The sequence below is a fragment of the Eubalaena glacialis genome, chromosome 1 (genome assembly GCF_028564815.1).
Source record: "Eubalaena glacialis isolate mEubGla1 chromosome 1, mEubGla1.1.hap2.+ XY, whole genome shotgun sequence".
Classification (NCBI taxonomy): domain Eukaryota; kingdom Metazoa; phylum Chordata; class Mammalia; order Artiodactyla; family Balaenidae; genus Eubalaena; species Eubalaena glacialis.
The window spans coordinates 87,867,081-87,890,786 of NC_083716.1; the positions used below are offsets into that span (position 1 = coordinate 87,867,081).

A 23,706-nucleotide genomic window follows, 5' to 3' on the forward strand; every position below is an offset into this window, starting at 1 on the left:
AGATCAGAAAGGAGAGCATTTATGGTGGGAACGGAGTTTTGGAAGTAATTCTCTAAGCCAATGTCGAACACTTGACATGAACCATTCGGGCCACATAGAGAGCAGGGGTACCCAGTGTGTGCTTCTGCGTTAGAAGCCCTGTCCACAGCTGGCAGACATCCACCCTGGCAGACTCTTCCTGCCCTTCAAGGACTCTCTGCTGCCTTCCAGGACCTCAAGCCTCTCAAGTTCCAGAGGGATCCATCCTCAGGGCCTTCTAAATTAGTTAAACTTGACCCCTTGCTTGACTCACACACCTGATACAAAGAGGGGTACCAAGTGGTTATCACTCTCCACACCACGATTCAGAGACTCATCCTGTGGACCCCACCTGAACCTCCAGCAGTGTGATCCCCTGGGACCTTTTCCCCATTTGGGACCTCTGAGCAGGAAACTGTCCTGGCAGGGAGTCTATCTGTGCTTGATTATTCCTAAAATTCATCATTTGTTACTTTCACATCTGTTTTTTTTAACCCTCTGAATCTTACAGCTGGGGAAGTAGCATAGTTGTCCTGTGCTACTCAGAGGTGAGTGCTGTAGCCACGCCCACTCTGTCTGGCCCTGCTCATTCCACCAGGAAGACAGTAACAAAAGAAGAACAGAGTGTGAAGACAGAACTGGAGTGACAAATATATTTAAATAGAAGTTGATAAAAAAAAGAACCAAGGGGGAAGACTTTAAAAAATCAGACAAAGAGGGTAACAGGTTGGTGTTAGTGAAAACAGAGGGAATGGCCATATGGATTTGTTCTCTTAAAAAAGTTGTGGGGACTTCCCTGGTGACACAGTGGTTAAGAATCCGCCTGCCAATGTAGGGAACACGGGTTTGAGCCCTGGTCCGGGAAGATCCCACACGCTGCGGAGCAACTAAGCCCGTGCACCACAACTACTGAGCCTGCATGCCACAACTAATGAAGCCCATGCGCCTAGAGCCCATGCTCCGCAACAAGAGAAGCCACCGCAATGAGAAGCCCACGCACCGCAACGAAGAGTAGCCCCCGCTCGCCGCAACTAAAGAAAAAAGCCCATGTGCAGCAACGAAGACCCAACCCAGCCAAAAAAAATGCTGGTTCTAGAAGGAGAACCAACCCTTAAGAATCACCTTCTTGACATACAGATGGCCCATAGACACATGAAAAGATGTTCAACATCACTAATTTTTAGAGAAATGCAAATCAAAACTATAATGAGGTATCACCTCACACTGGTCAGAATGACCATCATCAAAAAGTCTACAAATAATAAATGCTGGAGAAGGTGTGGAGAAAAGGAAGCCCTCCTACATTGCTGGTGGGAATGTAAATTGGTGGGGCCCTTATGGAGAACAGTGGCCTTAAAAGACTAAAAATAGAGCTACCATATGATCCAGCAATCCCACTCCCGGGCATATATCTGGAAAAGACAAAAACTCTAATTGAAAAAGATACATGCACCCTAGTGTTCAGAGCATCACTATTTACAATAGCCAAGACATGGAAGCAACCTAAATGTCCATCAACAGATGAATGGTTAAAGAAGGTGTGGTACCTATATACAATGGAGTATTACTCAGCCATAAAAAAGAATGAAATAATGCCACTTGCAGCAACATGGATGGACCTAGAGATGATCATACTAAGTGAAGTAAGTCAGACAGAGAAAGACAAATATCACATGATATCACTTACATGTGGAATCTTAAAAAAATGATACAAATGAACTTATTTACAAAACAGAAATAAACTCACAGAGATAGAAAACAAATTTATGGTTACCAAACAGAAAAGGGGGATAAATTAGGAGTATGGGATTAACAGATACATACTACTATATATAAAAGAGATAAAGGACAAGGACCTACTGTATAGCACAGGGAACTATATTCAATATCTTGTAATAACCTACAATGGAAAAGAATCTAAAAAAAGAATATATAATGTATATATATATTTATATATGTATATATAACTGAATCACTTTGCTGTACACATGAAACATTGTAAATCAACTGTTCTTCAATAAAAGATAAATTAAAAAAAAGAATCACCTCTTTGGGAATCTTACTGTAACTAATTACCACTGCCTCTATTATCTTAGCTCAGCAGTTCTCAAAGCATGGTCTGTGGGCCCCTGAGAGATCCCTGAGACCATTTCAGGAGGTCTACAAGGTCAAAATTATTTTCATAATTACACTAAAATTATTTTCATAATTACACTAAAGTATTATTTGCTTTTTTCACTGTGTTGACATTTGCACTGATGGTGTGAAAGCAATGGTGTGAAATCAAGGCAGTGGTACTGAATTGCATGAGTAATGATTGTATTCTTCAATGTTTCACACTTGCAGTTAAAAAAAAAAATGCTGTGTTCATTTTGAAATGTCCTTGACAAAGCAGTAAAAATGGTATTAAGGGACTTCCCTGATGGCACAGTGGTTAAGAATCCGCTTGCCAATGCAGGGGACATAGGTTCAAGCCCTGGTCGGGGAAGATTCCCACATGTCTCAGAGCAACTAAGCCCGTGAGCCACAACTACTGAGCCAGCACTCTAGAGCCCACGGGCCACAACTACTGAGCCCACGAGCCACAACTACTGAAGCCCAAGCGCCTAGAGCCCATGCTCAGCAACAAGAGAAGCCACCGCAATGAGCCCAGGCACCGCAACGAAGAGTAGCCCCCGCTCGCCACAACTAGAGAAAGCCCGTGCGCAGCAATGAAGACCCAATGCAGCCAAAAATAAATAAATAAAAATAAAGTTTTTTTAAAAATCAGCTTTAGTTGTGCGCAGGGAGACAATTTATAGTGAAAAAAAAAAAGAGTAAGAAAGTGGAGACGGGGAAAATTAATCTAGAGCTGCCATTGCCATCCAGGATCTTACAGAGTCAAGATTAACAAATAGGAAATAGCAATACGAGAGGGACATACTGCTTGGGGTGTGTGGAGTAGTACAGCAGTTGAAAGGCAGTGGGGATCTGTGAGAGAGAGGGTGACATACAAGGTGACCAACTGTCCCAGGTTCCCGACGCAGGCCACTCAGGGCTAAAATCCCAGCATGGTCACCCTCACGGTGAGATGGTGTAACAGAGGAGAGAGGACTTTCAGGGTTGGTGGGGTAAACAAGTGGATGGTAAAGACAGGATCGTAAGAGGATGAAGAAGAAAGCATAAGGAAGAAAGGACAAGGATTTTGGTGTTCACAGGCCATTGTCATGACTCAACGACAGGAAAGAATATTTTCTGGAGAAAAGCTAGAAAGGAAGCCAGATTAGAAAGGACTTAAAAAATGAGCAGGGTGTCTGGACATGAGGAGAGATGAGAAACCCTGGAAGGGTGAGGAAAAATATTCCCTCAAGAACTATGTGTAAATTCTTTAAGACATGGAACAATCTTCCGGATAAAAAAATGGTTCTTAGAATTTTTAGTTACTTTTATCAGACCTTCATACTTCTAGGTGTAAAACAGTATATTAGGAAGATTAAGAGTTCAATGGAATTGCTCGAACTATTTAAGACGAAAAGCATTTTGATTGATGCCCTGGAACTTTGGAAATGCCAGCTGTCATGAATTATTTACCTTGGATTACATTTGGGAAATGGTGTGTGTATGTGTGTGTGCGTGTGTGTGTGTGTGTGGTGTTTCACCAATGTGGTATAATTTGGTATAACAGCAAGAGTCTGCAGACAGTCCTGGGTTCCAATCTTGACTTTGTCATTACTTGTTACATGACTCTAAATGTTTTTCCACTGTCTCTGCAAAATGGTAGAACAACAGTATCTGTCCCGTGGTGTTGTTCTGAAGATTCAATGAGCTAGTATATTAAAGCATAGCACTTAATTAGTGCTAATAAATGTTAGCTTGTATTATTTTAATATTCATTACTATTCATAGAGGAGCCGTTAGAATAGAAAATTCAACAGAAAGCATATTTATCCTTTTTTTTTTGGCTTCCATTTGGTATATTTTCCCATACAAGATCAATTTCACCTGCCAGAAAAATTCTAAAATTTTCACAGGGTGTTCAGAATTAAAAGTTGGGATGGTAATTTCCAAGGGTCTTGGGCATATGACATCACAAACATAATGCTTTTTTAGTAAACCAAATTATACACATTTGCAAGTAATTATTATTATTTATTAACTTTTATTTATTTACTAACTTTATTTATTAACCAGTATTCTTGATATTCATTCATCATGGACCATGCCACAATAAAGCCAAGTAATAATACAGATAGTTTGTAATAGTGATAGAACAGAATATACAGAAAAACTAGGTTCATCTTTCAACATCTTTTTTTTTTTTTGAGTGTCAGGCAGTAATCTAGGTACTTGGGATATTAAGGTGAACAAAACAAAGAAAGTTCTCTTTTATCATGGAACTTATATTTTAAAGGCAGTAGGTGGGAAATAGAATAAATATGCAAATTACATTGCATATTAGAATTTGATAAATACTGTGTAAAAATAAAAAGGAAAGCAAGAAAAGATGCATCAGGAATGGGGGCGAAGGTGGAGTGAACTGGGGCAATTTGTGGTGGTCAACAGGGTAGACAGGATGGCCTCGTTGAGAAGGAGAGATTTGAGCAAAGACTTGAAGGAGAGAAAGGATTGGACGAGCAATTATCTGGAGAAAGATTAAGTGAGCAAATACCACAAAAGAGTTCACAATGAACTTTGACTTTCCCGTTGTCAGGGGAAGGCCTAGCTCATTACCTCAGTGTTGTAGCCGCGGAGGTATAAGTGAGTGTGGTGAGCAAAAGGCAGCATGGAGTACTTTTTGTTGTTGTTTTGTTTTTCACTTAGACTACTTTATCTTTTATTGAAGTACAGTTGATTTACAATGTTGTGTTAATTTCTGCTGTACAGCAAAGTGATTCAGTTATACATATATATATTCTTTTTCATTATGGTTTATCACAGGATATTGCATATGGTTCCCTGTGCTATAATCTGGTTCTCTGGCTTCCTTTTCATGAGTTAAAGATGTAGGGTTAAATGAATAATAATAACAATGATGACAATGACGATGATGATTCATCAATTATAATAAGTTAACACTTATTGGCATGTTCTCTAAGTGTTGAAGCTTTGAATTCAGTCTGTGTGTCAGGTTGCTGTTTATTCCCAAAGTTGCACCTGGCTTTCAGCTTTGGACAGAATCATCATGATTTTTAGAATTTCTGTAACTTTAATCACTGGACAGGACTGGCCCCTTGCCTGTCCACGCTTAAAGTTACAGATTCCAGTCAGGGCTACTCAGATGCACAATGAACTACTTCATTGAATAATACAACAATGTAAAAACCTGAGTGGTTTCAGAAAGCCAAGGTCTTTTTTAAAACTCTTTACGATATCCCTTCTAAAGGAAAGCTACAAAGCTCATGACCTTGGACCTGAGATAGGAAGGTCGCCATTCCGCTCTGAGTTGCCATTTTTGTACATTCTGTCCTATCAGAATTAGTTTTCTTTTATTTGTAATTTACAAGACTCTTCAAATATAATGACTAATTCTTCATAAACTACTAGAAATATTAAACAGAGGACACAGAGGACAAAGATGATTAAAAAAAAAAAAGAGCAACTTATCCTAAGATTGTAGTGAATAAACCATATGCTAATGGGTTTATACTTGCTATGTTTCATTTTTATTTAGTGCCATCAGCTTGCTAGTTACATTACAAAACATACAGTAAGTTCATGTTCTTGATCAGAATGTCTATTTCTTGGACTCATGGCTCACAGACTCATGGGTCTGTTTTTGTGAGCTGACTTTTCTACTCTGAACAAATTTACTCTGTTGTGCTCTTTTATTCATTCTATGGAAATGATGGTTTCCTGCACATCAGATCTATCTTGGGGGTCTAACCTTCCTAAAATAGACTGAGACACACAACAAATTTACACCACTGACCTTTTTAGAGACCTTGAGCTTTGGTTTCAACAGCCCAATTTTTTAATCTACATATAAAATTAGAGGAATATTAACATACTCGCTTAAGAATATGATGAGTACCATGAGAATTAATGATAACAAAATTAAACAGCTCTTTTGAAATTCTTAGAAGAAAAACACTAAATAAATCCAAGAATTTTTTTTCTTAATTACTGCTTTCAGCATATGCTAATTCAGCACTCATCTACATGGTTCAAGGTTCTTTCATGAAGTAATCTCTTTCTCTAAGTCTTTTTAAATCTCTGTTGAAATTTCTTCAGAACTCTTAAATCAACCCAGCTGACCTTTTCTTCCTCTAAACACAAAGGTGGAACGTACCAGTTATAAGTACCCTGCTTCCATCCATTCCTGCTGCCACCATTTCTCCTGCCTCAGTGTTAGTTTTAATCTCTGTAAGAATTTCCAGGGCCCAAAGCCACAGCATCTGCGTCATCATGTGAACTTCCTGATTTTCTGGGTGTTATTGTTACCTTTTAGGTTGGTTTTATTATCCTGAAGGAGCTGATGAATGTGAAGTACTTTGAAAACTGAAATGTGTCCTGTAAATGTCAAGTATTGTTTTGTGGTTGCTACATACAGGATTATTTGAAGTCTTCCTAATCTTTTCTCAAGTCACTTGATAGAGTTGAGGGTTCAGTGAGGGAAATCCTCTAGGGAGTATCTATTTCAGGGAGGATTTTCTTATCTAATAACGCTCTTGGGCAAACTGGTTTTCTATAATAACAGTAAGAATACCATTAAAAAAAAACACAAATGCAGCCTCTCAAAGATTAGAAATTTAACATCTTAAAAAAATATAAACAAATTATGGTATATTCAACAGGTAGAATCTGAGCCCCAGCTTCCAGTTATACTGGATATTGATTTTCCTTAATTTTAAGTTTGGTACTGGAAACCTTATTTTTCCTACTTTGATGGATTCTAAGTCTGCTTTTTCAAGTGAAACTAATATTCTTTTAGCGGTTTATTATTCCCTTGACTAGTTGTCTCCATCTTTTAATATTTTCCATGTTTAGAATCCATCTAGAAAGAGGCTAGAAAATCTGCTCTGTGTGTGTGTTCTAATTATTTTTGCAGCCATATTTTAAAAAATATTTTCTTACTGTGACTGAGACTGACATCTTTTCAGACATTTGAGTCATTTGAATTAACCCTTCTGTGAACTATCTGTTCTTTCCCTTTGTCCATTTTTGGTTGGTCTTGTCTTATTTCTTGTTGATTTTTAGGAGGTCTGTGTGTATTAAATGACTTATCTATATGACTTAAATATGAGGTGCGCATATTTTTACTGGTGTGTCTAGATTTTTTCTCTTTGTGTGATTTTTTTTTTGCTGTTGTTGAACACTTTATTTTTATTTACTTATTTAATTGAAGGATAGTTGATTTACAATGCTGTGTTAATTTCTGTTGTACAGAAAAGTGATTCAGTTATACATATACATATAATTTTTTAATAATCTTTTCCATTATGGTTTATCTGTGATTTTTTTTTTTAACGAAGATGTTTTCTTTTCTTTTTCTTTTCACTTCTATGTAGTTGAATCTTTTCCTTTATGGATTCCACGTCATAGTAGAAAAGACTTCCTTAATTCTTGAAAATGATTTTCCATAAGTTTTTGTTTAGTGTTCCCCCCTGCCCCCGACCCCCCTCCATCCTTCTAGCTCACTGACATTTCTGTCTACTTGTGCCCTAGGACCACAATATTATAGTATCGGCTAGGACTAATCCTCCTCACTAATATTCGTTTCCAGAATTTTCCTGGCAATTCTTCTTATTTATCTATACGGAACACAAACTAACATCATATGTGTAAGCAGCACCCAGATCAGGAAACAGAGCACCAGTAGAAACCCAGGAACTCCTTGCTCTTCCTTCCATCACTGTCTCAACATCATAAATTAGGTTTCCCTCTCTTCAAATTTTATAGAAATGGAATCAGATTGTGTGTACTCTTCTGAGCTTATGGTACTCAGTAAGCTTGTATTCGTTAAGATTCATCCCTGTTGTGGCGTGTATTTTTAGTTTGTTCCTTTGGGTTTCCTAAATTGGGATCATGATAGGGGTTGCAAACTAATTCACCAAGACTTTGTAACATTGAATCTTCCAGGCTCACAACTTTCTATGCCCTTCCATTTGTTTAGTATTTTTGTTTGCTTGTGTCCTTTGATAGCTCTTTAAGGTTTTCGTCATGTGGATATCTTCTCTAATACTTTGACCAGTGTTCCCAGACCACATGAAATAATGATTTTGATAACGGACATCCTAAATTTACCTCCTTTAATGGGTACCCTTTAGGTGATGAATCATCTTTGTATCCCTGGAATGAATCTCCCTTTGGTTTTTATGTGTTGCTGCATTCACTTTGCTAATATTTAATTTGGATTTTTGCATGCATATGCATCCTCGTGATTGGGTACAGTTATGACATTTTATTTGATTTTTGGAATGTATGTTATGTTACCTTCATGTAAAGGATTTGGAAATGTCTTTCTTCTTTTTCAGTGTTCTGAAACAGTTTAAATTACACTGGAATTACCTGTCTCATAAAAGTTTATGTACAAATCTGCTTTGCAAGAGTTTGGGTCTAGTGCTTCTTGAATGTGTACCATTTTTATAATATTCTCTATTTCTTCCGTAAGGTCATTGTTTGCTTTAGATTTTCTCTCTTCTGGGGTGAGATTTGGTAATTTAAATTTTCCTCGATAATTACCCATTTCACCTAGGTTCCCACATTTATTTACATACTCTGTAGCAAAGTATTCTCTTATGATTATTTAAATTTCTTTCTTTTCTCCTTTTTATCTCTTTTTGTCTATTTATGCTTTCTATCTTTGCTTCTGTTCAGATGAGCTACTGATTTATCTATTTTATTGCCCTTCCCCTAACAAAACTTTTGTGCTTTTGTATTTATTTATTAGTTCTATTGTTTTTCTTTTTTCTAATGATTAATCTCTGCATTTATACTCATCACTATTTTCCATCTGCTTTCCTTGGGTTTGTTGTTGTTATTCTTTTCCTTGAGTTCAATGCTTAATTTATTTTCATTGTTTCTTGTGTTAATTAGGGTAGGCTAAGCTGCAGTAGCAAATGGATCCCCCATTTTGGTAACAACGCAATAGAAATTAATTTATTTCTATTGTAATTTATTTCCAAGTAAGAAGCAGGCATTTAGGCTGGTGAATCAGCTACACCGTGCTGAGGCCATTCAGGGCCCTGGTGTTCTGCTTTGAAATCATTCAATTATTTTTTGCTAAATGGAACCAGGAACAGTCAATATGCACACACATTCTTTCTTTTTTTCTTTCCCAATTTTTTTCTCCAGAGTCATAGGCTCAGTAGCTGTTGGTAGGTCATCTGAGTCCCTGAAGAGGACACTTTTACCAAATAATTTAATGCTGCATAACTTGGGTCTCCATCTTTCCAGCCTGCAAGATGTTTCCTTGCTCAACAGCTGCTAAGCCAATGCCGACTATTTTAGGTTTTATTACATTTGTACACTATTTCAAGGTAATAATTTCTGTGTTAGGGTAGGCTGTGCTGCAGTAACAAGTAAACTCCCAAAATCTAGTCACTTCACAGAATAAAAATGTATATCTTGCTTATTAAAAGAATAACTGGACAGGAATTCTTGCTTTATGCAGTTGTGTTTACAAGCAGATGTAAGAATAGAGGGGTTATAAACAAAAATATATTTGTACTTTTTTTATATGTACTTGCATAGTTACCTTTACGGGTGCTCGTTATTGCTTTGTGTGGATTGGAGTTATTGTCTAGTGTCGTTTAATTTCAGCCTAAAGACACCCTTTTATCTTTCCATAGGGTTCTGTAGGGTGGGTCACTGAGCTTGGGATGGAGGAGGGGTGAGAAGAGCCCCTGTTAAAATGTCACAGACCCTACTGTCTTACCTAAGTTCAATAGTTCCTCTTGGATGGATGATTTGCAGTTCAATCTATGGCTTTGGTTAATTTTTAGGGTTCTGAAATGATTGTTCTTAGTTGCTCTGCCTGTATTTTCATTGCTTTTGTGGGAGAGTGAGTTCACCAAGGTCCTGCTCTGATTGGAGATGTCAGTTGCCCTAGGATCTATCTTAATGTTAATTTTTTTTTTTGTCATTTTGGGGGTAGGGGCATGAGGCACCCTTTTAATGTTTAGGTAAAGTCCTCTTTTATTTCTGAAAAGTTTTAAAATTAGATTTTAGAATACACTTTGGGTCCTATTTCTATTCTGTTCTTCAGGGACACTAATTTGTATATAAGGTTAAAAAATTGTTTTAGATAAATAAAGGCCACAGTGGCCTTCAGAAGACATGAACAAACTAATCAGGTGAAAGAAGAAGTGTCATTTTGGAGGCAAGCTTTCCAGAGTATTGAATTCACCCTTGTTTAACGTCTTTTCTTGCTTTGCTGTGTCAGCAACGGGCTGTATTTTACTGCATCTGATGCAGCGCTCTGGTGCCACCTAGTGCTACAAATGAGTAAAGGCCACTCTGCTTTTTTTCTTCACTTTTTTCAACAATAACAACAATAACAATAATAATAACTGGTGTCTTCTACTTCAAACTTGACTGTTTGAGTTATAATATGCAGTTAAAAGAACCAAAAATGTGTTTTACATTATATGTTTACTCTTAGGCAGAATGAGGCATATTTGGGAAAATCTCAAATGATCTTGGAGTGAAGGGTTAGTATTCTATTCATTAGGAATTTTTCCTAAATGCAGTCTTGTTGTCCTTATTTCCATACTTCTTCATGCCTACTGACTGAGGATTAGCCTATCTTTTCTCTGCTCTCTCCAAATTCTTTATGGATGCTCTATGAAATCCCTGCATCATTATAAATAATCTCTGCTTCACCTCCGACTCCTACACAAAGGACCTACCCTACGCCTGCACTCCTCTGTGCTCCTTCTCCACGTGTGTCCTCCATGTCCTGACGTTATCCTCTCTACTGTATAATTCTACCTCTGTTAGAAATACCTTACTTTAGGATTTCCCTGGTGGCACAGTGGTTAAGAATCCGCCTGCCAATGCAGGGGACACGGGTTTGAGCCCTGGTCTGGGAAGATCCCACATACCGTGGAGCAACTAAGCCCGTGCACCACAACTACTGAGCCCACACGCCGCAACTACTGAAGCCCGTGCACCTAGAGCCCATACTCCACAACAAGAGAAGCCATTGCAATGAGAAGCCCGCGCACCGCAACGAAGAGAAGCCTCCGCTCATCGCAACTAGAGAAAGCCCGCGCGCAGCAACGAAGACCCAACGCAGCCAAAAATAAATAAATAAAATAAATAAATTAAAAAAAAAGAAATACCTTACTTTATATTTCTGACCTCTTTAAAAAAAAGGTTTACAGGTTTATGACTTTCAAGGTAATATAAAAAGTTTCAATAATAAAACATAATCCATCCAAAAGAAGCCAAGAAAGAGATGAAGAAAGAGGCAGCCACTCCTGATTGGTAGGTGGCAGGTTTCAGAAGCAAGAGAACTTACATATGAGGCTTGTCTTGGGTGGCCACAAGACAGGTAGATCTCCACGTCTGCCCGCCAGAAACTTAAACAGTTTATATAGAGGCCTTAATGGGGTTCAGTCAGGTATACAGTCCATATGGTCTCAACCACACATTACTCTCTCAAGGCTGCATCCTTGAAGTGGCTCCTAGCATAGGGATGGTGGGCAGGACGTACCTTCCAGCAGTATGCCTTCCATATGGGCATCTCCAAGAGGAGACATATATTCAATTCCATTGTAGCATACAGCACATTTAATTGCAAGTCTTTGTTGGTTTGCCTGTCTCCCCTTGTAGTCTGTGAACTCCTTCATGGTAGCGACTATATATTTTTTATATTCGCTTTCTCTCCTTCAACAAAATGCCTGGCACACAGAAGGTGCTCAATAAATATCCTGATGAATCAGGCACGAATGAATAAAGGCATTCCTTCAGTGGAATGAAGAATGGACCTATTTCCTCTGGACCCAAGCACATGAGAGTAATCCTTTAATGTGGGTCTTTTCTGTGGAGTTGATTGATTGACTGATTGATTCATTCATTAAACATGTATAGAGTGCCTGGTAGGTTTCAAGCGATGAGCCCATATAAAAAGAAGCATCCTCTGTACCTTTGAGAAAATGATTCTTTCAGTACAGAAAGCAGTGTTATTATATGTTGGTTAGTCATTCCTGCACATGAATATGCTGAGTAGGTTAAAGAGTGGTTAAAGCTGAAGGCTTACACACCAGTGTGACACTGGACTTCCACGTCCCAGACCTGCTCCTCAGGATGGCCCTCCCCTGGTTTCATTTCCGCATAAGGAGGCTTATGCCTTTACTGGGCCTGCCTAAGGCGGCCAAGAGCAAAAGCTGCTGCAGACCAGAGCATGGCCGGGGCATATACAGGTGCACATATCAGGTGAGGTAAGCATGATGCAGAAAAGGCATGGTTGGCGATCATGGCGTCTTTCTAATCCCTGTTCTTCCCCAAAGGCCCTAACTCACACAAGGCTTTCGCTGCTCATACCTAAGGGAGACACGTTCCCTTTTATCTCCATGCGTCCCAAAGCCTGCTCTCTTCAACAACATGAAGCTCATTTACTTTAGGTTATCAGTTACTAATAATGAGAGCTTCCTTTCCTCATTCTAAGAAAGTAAGTTCCTCTTTACTTCTTCCCTGTCGAAAACCTGCTTTCAGAAGAGAATCTGAAATTTCTCTACTATAAAAGCTTAAAAATTATTAGTTCAATGATACCTTCTAGTGGGTCTTCCTATCTAAACAGTATACCCGATTGATGCCTGGGATTATGTTCTAGGAAACATATACAAAGGCAGGTAGCCTAACTGAGGCTCCTGAAATTATTCCCGAAAGGTGGTTATTTTCGTTATCTGCCAGGCTGGACAACAGCAGGGCAGAGGAGAAAAGGTCAGGGAGGAAAGAGATCAGGGTCAAGGGCGCAGGTAGAGCTTAGCCAGTAGAACGTCTGGGCTCAGCAGTCAGTTAAGGAGAATGAAGCTGTGCAGGCAGTGCTCAGGGCAAGAAATTACATTGAGTGATGTGTGACAGGAGCTGGAGTTACATAACTATTTTGGTGCAGGCTGCAAAAAAAGGAAAAGGCAAAGGACCATGTCCTGGTTTGTCTCTTCTGCCTGAGAACATCTTTGATTTTTAAGCTTTCCACGCTCCCTAATAGGAGGATGAGGTGAAAAGGTTGGGGCGGGGGGAGCTGTCAGAGGTAAAAGAAGAGGCTGGAGGGACTCGGAAATTCTTCTCGCCCTCGCTACCCTCTCGCCGCCCTCCACCAAGGAAGGCCGGTGGAGTGAGTCTAGGCGGGCGCTGGGAGGGGCCTCTGGAGCATCCGCCCAGCAGCCGCCTCTGAGCACCATGGGAAAATCCTTCCTCCCTCGGACATGGCGTCCACCTGCCCGGTGGCAGCAGCCGGCTGCGGCGCCGCGGTGCGCGGGTGCGGGCAGAAGCGCAGTTGGAGCTTCGGTGGTGGGGCGGAAGGAGCCGGAGGGGGCGGCAGCGGCGGCGGCGGCGGCGTCGGTGACGCCGCGCGAGGCCCCGCGTGTTAAAGCTGAAGGCGTCCGGGCGGCGGACGGCTGGCAGCGGGCCGCGCGGCGCGCGCCGGCCCCGGGGCGCAGGCATGGGGTCCCGGGTGCTGCAGCTGCTTCGGCAGGGCGTGTGGGCCGCGCTCACCGGCGGCTGGTACCACGACCCGGATCAGAGCAAGTTCACTAACAGCTTCCACCTCTACCTGTGGCTGTTCCTGCTGCTGCTGCCGCTGGCCCTGCACCTGGTGAGTGGCGGCGTTCAAGCCCTGGGGGAACCTCCGAGTCTGCCTCGGGATGGAAAGGATGGGCAGTGATTCCCTAAGATGCGGGATGGGGAGGGTCTTCAGGAATTTGGGACAGAGAAAGTAAAGGGAAAGGAGAAGGGGCTCTCCGGCAGGAAAAAGAAGTAGGAAGGACTTTGGAGGCCCTGGGACTCATTAAGAATTGATGCCAGCTGTGCCGATGAGTCAGGCTCTGCGTGTCGCTGTGGAAGGTTGAACCTGTTTTGTACGTGCACAGTCCCAGGCCCCTCGGCTGGGTACCTTGTGATAATGTTTGGTAGAGGCTGCTGTGCATGATAGGCAAAAGGCAAAATGAAATGTTAAAAGCAAACCTGTTTCCGTTGTTGATCTTTTACCCCCTTTCCTCCTTTCTTGTTTTGCTTTGGGAAGGCAGGTTCAATGATCAGTTGCTCAATTTGCAATTTCCAGATCACTGTGTAAAGAGATCTGTAGAAAAATGTAATGATGGATCAATCTAATGTAATTTATTTGACCCTTTAGTGAGGTTACACCGTTGAGTGCTCGCTGAGTAACTACACTTTCTTAGGTAAACAAACCTTATTGAAACAGTGTTTAACCTTATTTGAAAAGCTCTACAAGCAGGGTGCTCCGTGTCATAGTAAATGTTAAGAATCTAATTTTGATATGTCTGTTGAAGGTCTTTATTCCTAAAACATAACTTGATCATGTTCTCCACAGCAAAAATCTTCAGTGAGTTTGCATGGCTGACAGAGTCCCAGTTTGACATCAGAGGTTGTCTGTGATTTGGCTCCCATTTAGTGTCTTTCTGGTAGTTTATACACAGGATCAGAATTCTGGCTCTGAAGTCAGGCTGCCTACATTAAATTTTGGGTTCACCTCTTGCCAGTTCTTTGACCTTGGGCGAGTTACTTTTACCTTATCTGAGTTTTTAAATTTTCTTACCTGTGAAATGAGAAAAACACTAGGACCAGATGTGAAGTGTTGTTTTGGGGATTAAATAAGCACATAAAGCTACCCATCTTTCTGGCTTGACCTGGGATTGGACTCAGACCTGGTGTAAATTTCCGTTTTTGCTACTTATTAGCTGTTTGACCTGATAGTTGACCTATCTAAATCTTAGTTTTGTCATCCTTAAAATAGATGTGATAATGACCATTTCATGGGAAAAATAAGTAAATTTCATGTAAAAAGCACTTCATACAGGCTAATCCATGGAGACCCTTTAATAACTGGTTTCTTTTTAATAAATGTAAGTTTCCTCTCTTCTGTGACCCTGTTCCTCCTGTTTCCTTAGCCTATGGGGCCCAATGTTTTCTCTTTGTCTAGAGGGGCAGCCAGCAGAGAGAAGAGGAACACAAGCTTGGGTTCAGTCTTGGTTCTTCTGCTAACTGGTTGTGTGAGCTCAAGCAAGCTTGAGCTTTCTGGTGTGTAAAGCAGGACTAAGAGTACCTGCCTTATAGGGTGCATAGGAGGATCGAATGAATGAATTAATGAATAGAGAACTGAATGAATTAATGAACAGTTGATTGAATGAATGAATGAAAGTACTTCTCAGTACTGACTTTATTTTTTCCCCATCATTCACTTGCCAAAATCGAAAGCCCACTGGAAAGGCCATCTCTGTCTAGACTTCCCTGATCCCACTTACCTAGAATTAATTTCTCTTCTCTCTTGCCCTAATACCATTCTGTATTTCATGTCAGTACTATGGCACATTTTGAATTCTGTACTTCGTTGTTGGAACATGTATTTACCTCTACTCCTGGGTCGTGAGCTTTTTGATTTTTTCAGGACGTGGTTTTCGATTTTGTTGATTCATCTTGGTTTTCCTTGTTGTACCTAGCAAAGTGCCCTGCATTTGTCTCACAATGATCTCACACACAATAAACTGGTAGAAATAAAATCAACGTGCCTCTCTTTCTCTTCCAACCAGCATTAGGTTGTCTACCTCACAACATATTTTGAGTATTTCCTGATAATGATCTAATCGCACTCCTCAGCAACAACCAGAGTAACATTTAATGTCTATCCCTGCAGATGTTTTTTTATGAGTACGGGCTCATTTTTACATAACTCCTTTTAAGATTTGATGTATGCATATGCTCGGAACCCTTAATTTCTACCTAATTATGCTTCATTGAGTAGCTTGATTTCTACTTTATATTTGTAAATAGGAAATTGTCCTTAGTTAAGCTCCTCTTTAATGCTATTTCAAAATAATTTTTGGCTAAATCTCAAGAGTTTAGAAAGCCAAAAACTGATACCTTAAATACTTTAATTCTTACATCAAACCAGTTATACTAAAATTTCTATATTTTTATGCCAGTGTGCTTTTAACGATTACAGAGTCATTTTATGTGAGTGCATTTATTACATGGCTGCTTTTTAACATATAGCCTATCTTATTGAAAAAAATGCAGGTAGTCCTTTTCTTGCTCTGGTCTTCCGGTCTCTGAAAATAACCTTAGAAATAAAAGACCCTTCTTCCCCAATGCAGGGTTCTGTTCTCTGGGTTTTGATGCCTAAATATATTTTTCTGCACTTCAATGCTGCCTGTGATTTTTAACACCTTTCTCAGTTTGTTCCGCTTTTGAGAACTTGGTCCAAAAAGATCCCTGGCTGCTTGCTGAAGTTCTGTTATTTAAGGGGCCCTGAACTTGTCTGGGTTTTGCACAATTTGATTAAACATGTTTAATCAAGACAGTTCCACTGCCGGGAGAATCCACCCTTTTATTTAATGGGGACCTTGAATACGTAAATTAAAATTTTATTGTTAATTATTGAGGCAAACTGATCTCTAAGCCCCAGCATTTACTTAGGTCTGGTTGGAAAATAGGAAAATAGGTTATTTATTAGCATTTATAAGCTATATATTTTCGAGAAATGCTCAAAAGTACGTACCTAAAAACATTAGGTCTATATAGATAATTTGGAAAGAGTTTTACTTTGTTTTATTATCGGCCTACTTGTTTAAAAAAAAATTATTTATTTACTTGGTTGCGCTGGGTCTTAGTTGCGGCAGGTGGGCTGCTTAGTTGTGGCAGGTGGGCTCCTTAGTTGCGGCTCACTGGCTTCTTAGTTGTGGCATGTGAACTCTTTTTTTTTTTTTTAATTAATTAATTAATTAATTAATTAATTTTTGACTGTGTTGGGTCTTGGTTTCTGTGCGAGGGCTTTCTCTAGTTGTGGCGAGCGGGGGCCACTCTTCATCACGGTGCGCGGGCCTCTCACTATCGCGGCCTCTCTTGTTGCGGAGCACAGCCTCCAGACGCGCAGGCTCAGTAATTGTGGCTCATGGGCCTAGTTGCTCCGCGGCATGTGGGATCTTCCCAGACTAGGGCTCGAACCTGTGTCCCCTGCATTGGCAGGTGGATTCTCAACCACTGCGCCACCAGGGAAGCCCCATGTGAACTCTTAGTTGCAGCAGGCATGTGGGATCTAGTTCCCGGACCAGGGATCGAACCTGGGCCCCCTGCATTGGGAACGCAGAGTCTTAACCACTGTGCCACCAGGGAAGTCCCATATCAGCGTACTTTTAATTTGGACCAACTGAAAGATGCATTTGTCATCAGAGATGTTTAACCTTTCATTTATTACACATGGTCTTGTACTTATTATTTTGAGATAACCAACAGAGATTCATGTAGAGCTTTAGGACAGGAGCATCCCGGGCATGATTCTGACCCTTAAGAAGTTCTGACAGCACCAGGCTAGTGTCAAAAGACGCCCCTGCTCTACTACCTATCAGTTGTGTGATCTTGTGCAAGTCTCTTCACTTCTCCGGGCCTCAGTTTTCTCATCTGCAAAATGGGGATAGCGAGTTTTGCTTTATAGATTTAAGCAACTGAGATCCAGAGGGAGTGGGTTACTTGCTCAAGACCATCTAAGTAAGGGTAGTGAAATTCGGAATTTTAACTGAGATCCTGTTGTTGACAAGTCTGTGGCCTTGTCAGAGCACTGCGCTGCTGACCTGCTGTGCATGAGGGCATCTGAACTCCCTGAAACAGTGACCCCTCATCAAGGGAAGTTCTGATCATACTGGTGGTAGTAAGGTCAACCTGAGTAGTGGAAAAAATGGGGTGGAGCCTTCACATTCTTCAAGACCCTGTGCGGGGCAACGTTATATATGATTTTCACACAGAAAACCTGTCCTTTATTTTATGGCTGTAGCTTTATGTTTCCTCTGATTTTCTTGTCTGTTAGCCAGACTTGCTGTGTTTCCAGTTCTGCTTTTTAATTTAGCCTTGGAGACTTTTTTGATAAGAACCACATCATTTCTAATTGCTATAATTATAATAAAATGGGATTACCTGTCACAGGGCCACGTAGCGCCAGATATACAGTGGGTGCTCTGCACGCACTAGCTGTCATTGTCACGCCTAGTTGGTGACTCTTTATCACGGTCTGTGGCCACTCACCATTGGGGTACATAACTATTTTTCTTTAGGTCTTGTATGTCTTTGGCCACCCCTTTTTTCACTCCTACTTCTAACGTAGAAGATGAGTTTATGTGAATTATGGAAAGGTGGTCTGTCCAAAAAGACACCCTTTCCTGGCTCAGGACCTGGGGACTGGAGTTCAGCCACCATTTGACCCTGTCAGCTGGAGGCCTTTGGGCAGGATGCAGCCTGCACAGCCTGACACAGCAGGCCTGGCTGGTCCGTTTGATTGCTGTTACTTTGTTGGACTGCTCGGTACATCGCTGGTCCCAAAAGCGTAGCTCTCACCCTGGTCAATCCTAGCACTCATATTCAACTTCTTCCTGAGAAAGGCTGTTTCTGCCGTTGAATCACATGGTCTATACTTTGTCTCCTTTGATTCCGAGAAGCTTGTTGTCTGGTCCTTCTACTTGTGGGGACCTTATTTATTCTCACACTGAGATACATGATGCGCCCCACTTTCCCATAATCCACTTGAATGTCTGAATTTCCTTCCTCCTTCCCTCGCCTGTCTGAAACAGAGTGGGTTCGAAGTGCAAGGGCTGCAGCTTAGGGATGCTTGAAGGCATTCTTCCCCGGGCCCTGGGCTTCCAGCCTCGGGCTGAATGCCGTCCCACGCGGTTGTCTTAAAAATTTTGCTGCTCCAGATGGTTCTTTGGGCTGTGTGTATGAAGGGCTTGGCTCCGTGGGGACTTTGCTTTCCTGGTGCAAGCGCTTCTCCCAGGGATGTCCCCCTCCCTAGGGCATCCTAGGGCAGTGGTCTTCAATCTCTTCAATATGGCCTTTCTTGAGTGACGTTGCCCCCCTCCTGCAAAATTCCTTTTGCTTCCCCTCATCTTCTGCCATTTAGACACATGGTCGTCTGCCGGCCAGTTGTGTTTTGTGTCTGTGACAAAAGAACCGGTACCTGCCTTGTTCTAGGATGTCGGCCTCCGCAGCACTCTCCAAAAAGAGTACTCTTTCCCCCTTTCCTTTCCGTTCTAGTATTGCAAGTTCATGACTGATTTTCTGGTGGTTAAATTTATGTCTCTGACCTCACTGGCACTTCCCTTAATTTCTCCCAGTTAGTGACTAGTTTTATTTGGATGCTGCTCTCCTTAGATATACTGTTATTTTTGCAATTGTAATGTCTAATACTTTGTTTAATAGGCTTGGTATGATTTATTTATTTACTTAAATTTTTTTAAAAAATTGAAATATTGTTGTTTCATGTTTTGGCTGTTGTGAATGGTGCTGCCGTGAACGTAGGGGTGCATGTGTCTTTTTGAATTGTAGTTTTGTCTGGGTATATGCCCAGGAGTGGGATTGCAGGATGGTGTGATTTATTTTATATGGAAGGTGATACTTATCAGGTGATTATCGTTTTCTGATTTTAACCATTTGGTCTCTCAGATGATTCCTTTTACAAGCCACCCAACTTTATTCCCATTTTATCTACTCTAAATCTCTTTTCTACATCCCATGACAGTAAAAAATGGACTAGTTCTTAATGGTATTCAGATTTTTTCCTTTTCTTCTGATGGATTGTCCCCTTTAACATCATCATCATTATTATTATTATTACAGGTAATAATAACAGCCAACACTCACTGAGCACAGATAGACTGGCACTGTTAAAAGAGCTTGGCATGAGCTAAAGCATATCTTTCTCACAGTAACCCAGAGAGGCACTGTCGAGCTAAAGCATATCTTTCTCACAGTAACCCAGAGAGGCACTGTCGAGCTAAAGCATATCTTTCTCACAGTAACCCAGAGAGGCACTGTCATTATTCCCAATTTACAGTTGATGAAACTGGCATGGCGAGGTTGGTTAACAAGCTTCAGGATCCATGGCTAGTCGTGACCGAACCAGAATTAGAGGCCAAGCAGTTGGCGCTGGTAGCCCCTCGGCCACACCACGTTGAATACAGGTAATTTCACAACAGGACCGTCTATTTTCTGCACATTGGCATGAAGAGATCCAGAAACTGAACAGGTGCAAAGAAGTATGTAGGAAAAGTTAACTTTCCTCCCACACTTGTCTCTAGTACCTCATTCAAGAGGCAGCCACCACACACAGTCTCTTGTGTGTTCTTCCAGTGACATTTTATACACGCGTGAGTGGAAGTGTGATGTGGGGCTGCTAGGTTTAATCCCAAAGCAGCCTTCTTTGTCGTCCACCGTCCCTTTCAATTTGCTCTGTAGAGGAGTTCTTTCTCTACTCTTAGATAAAAACGTGCAAGCCCCAGGACTTCAGGTCACAGGTAATACAAAGTCTTCTAGTTGCTTTAAGTAACAAAGCACAGACTTGATTGGGATTTCAGAATGTCTGTTTCCATATGGTGGTCCAAGCAGGAAGGGGTATGAGGATGGCATGGTCCTTTTTCACTCTTTTCCCTCACACACTGGCTAATGTTCCGATGCCTTTGGCATTGAAGAGCAGGAAAGTGCTTTGTTGACGGGCATGGTGGTAAGCTGGCTCCCGGCTCTTGAAGCATGGCTCACGTTCCCAGCTGACTGCTTCTGGCGAGGTCCTTCCACATGTCCTGCAGAGACCCTGTTCTCCTTTCCACGGCTCTCCCACCCACAGTTTCTTGGAGGAGGGCTGCTGCCTCTCTATCCCACCTGGTTGCTTATTCCTTCCATAGTTCCTTGGCATGTGGTGGTCCACCCCAGCTTTCCTCTGCTCCAGCGCCCTTTTGGACCTCTAAAGCGAACTCCTGGGATGTTTGCACACACGGTCCATGCAAACACTCACGTATTCTGTCCCCGAACAGACTCTGGAAGAGCAGGTCAACCCCAGCCTAGCAACTTCTCCTGCATCCCTCCATCCGAGCAGCTAGCCAGCCAGTCTCTCATCTTTTAGCTCTTCTGGGAAGAACCAGGCATCAGACTCCCTGCCCAAATTGTTGGGGACACATAGTAAGTCTTTGAGCGGCCCCACTGAAGCCTTCCTCTTGACTCTGGGGGAGAGAGACACAGGGCTCACTGAACACCATGGTCCCCTCCAACGGTCTTCACAGGTCCTCTCATTCTGGACTCTATTACGTCCTCGCTTTTGGTGAGGGATGTTAGGGTCGTCTCGCTCATTGTCATGACCCATGTAGAAGCCTCTGGATGTGGTTTGTCCCAGAAGTTGCACTGAAATCTAATATCTATCCCACATTGGCTCTTTGGTCAACACTTTCAGTTGACTATTTTTATTTATTTATTTATTTATTTATTTATTTTTGGCTGTCTTGGGTCTTCGTTTCTGTGCGAGGGCTTTCTCTAGTTGCGGAAGTGGGGGCCACTCTTCATCGCGGTGCACGGGCCTCTCACTATCGCGGCCTCTCTTGTTGCGGAGCACAGGCTCCAGACGCGCAGGCTCAGTAGTTGTGGCTCACGGGCCTAGTTGCTCCGCGGCATGTGGGATCTTCCCAGACCAGGGCTCGAACCCGTGTCCCCCGCATTGGCAGGCAGATTCTCAACCACTGCGCCACCAGGGAAGCCCTCAGTTGACTATTTTGTTGTATACGTATGCAACCATGTATCTGTACATATCCTTGTTTTTTCCACTTTACCTTTTCTACTTTTTCTCAGAGAGCATTACATAAAGGTCTTCTTCATTATTTTTAAGGTCAGCATGGTATTCCACTTTGTGAGTAAAGGGTGATTTATTTGACCTGTCTCCTTGAAGAATATTTAAGTTTTTCAGATGATTTTAAACCTAGTGCTAACATTTGGCTATTTGAATTGTTTCATTCAGTATTTGAACACATATATATCAGTCAGGAGATGCTGATTTGTGCTGATATAACAAATAGCCTCAGAATCTCATTGGTTTTACCAAGTTTATTTATTTTTTATTCATATTATGTGTCCAACATGGTTAGTGGGGGAAGGGGAGCATGGTTAGCAGGGGGTCCTGCTCATCACAGGCATGTAGGTGTCTAGGCTGATAGAACCCCCAATTTGGGTAGTTAGGGGCTCTGCTCCCCACCATCCTCACCCCATTACCCTGACCATTGCCAGTCACCATGGTGGATGGAGAGAGAGGGTGAGAAGCATGGACTAACTCTTGAAGCTCCCACCTGGAAACGGCAGATACCTCTTGCACTCAGACATCTTTGTTAGGGCAAGTTGCATGGTCACATCTACCCAAGGGGAGGGAAAAGTACAGTCCCTACTGTGTGTCCAGGGAAGAACTGGACCTATTTGTTGGACAACACTTATGTCTACAACAACAGACTGAGTGCCAGGTGTTTGGCTGGATATTGGGGAAACAACAGGCAAAAGATAGATTGGTATCTCTCCTTATTAAGTTAACAGGTAAAGGTAAACAGACATGAATAACACAATGATTACTGTTATTACAAGGGAAGTACAAGGTGCTATACAGTAAAGACCTTATCCTGGCTTTGGTGTTTAGGAAGGCTTTCCAAAGGAAATAACTTCTAATCTGGAACCTGATGAATGATTAGTAGCTCGTCAAGCAAAGATGGTAGACCAAGAGATGGAGTTTGAGTTTCAGTCTCAGTATGGTAAGACACATTGATGAGTTCCTTTTTGGTCAAGTTTGAAGTAGGATATTATTTTTTATACCCCAATTTTTATTTTTGAAAAATTTCTAGTCTACAGAGAAGTTGTAAATATAACACAATGAATACCATATACCCTTCACTTCGATTCACCAGTTCTTAATGTTTTGCCACATTTGCTTCATCACTCTCTTATATGTTTATACATTTAAAATTTTGCTGAATCATTTGAGAATAAATTGCAAACATCAATACACTTTCCCCCTAGAAACTTCATCAGGTGTCTCTTAAGGAAAAGGACATTCTCCCACATAATCATCACACTCAAAAATGAACATTGATGTAATGCTATTGTCTAACACATAGTTCTCATGCAGATTTCCCCAGTTATGCTAATGATGTCCAGCGTAGCTGAGCTTTTTGTTTTGTTTTTCTGGATCTAAGATTCAATCGAGGATCATGCATTGCTTTTAGTTGTCATGTCTCTGAATTGTCCTTTATTCTAGAACACGTTCTTCAAGTTTTTTTTTTCTTTTGTGGCAATAAAAGTTGTTTTGCAGAATGTCCCACAATTTGGATTTTTTTATTGTATCCTTGAGATTAGGTGTCTGATATGCATTTTTTGGCATGAATACTACCTAAGTGATGTGTTCTTGTCCTGTATCACATCAGAGGCACCCAATGTCATTCCCCCATTGGTGGTGCCAATAAGTTTGGTCATTGGTCAAGATGGTGTTGGCCAGATTTCTCTGTGGTAAAGGTACCCAATTTCCTCTTGTATTTAACAAATAATCTGGGAGGGGAAACCTGGAGACTGTACATGCTATTGTATTCCCCCCAAATTTTTACTCATGGTTGTACCAAAAATTGATGATGACTTACCTAAAATAATTACCAAAATGATGGCTGCAAAATGGTGATTTTCTATTTATTCATAGGTATTCTTCTGTGAAGAAAAGCTGTCCTTTTCCCCCTGCCTTGTAGTTTTGTT

At 41.3% G+C, this 23,706-nt stretch overlaps 1 protein-coding gene across 1 annotated transcript in view; it reads left to right on the forward strand.

The window, feature by feature from the left end:
• The first annotated feature begins 13,600 nt into the window (after positions 1 to 13,600).
• PCNX2 (pecanex 2) overlaps positions 13,601 to 23,706 on the forward strand; it is a 303,741-nt gene continuing 293,635 nt past the window's right edge. Inside the window, exon 1 of the mRNA XM_061182433.1 lies at positions 13,601 to 13,759. Coding sequence (XP_061038416.1) covers positions 13,607 to 13,759 — 153 coding nt within the window. The 5' untranslated portion in view covers positions 13,601 to 13,606. The remainder of the gene's footprint in view (positions 13,760 to 23,706) is intronic.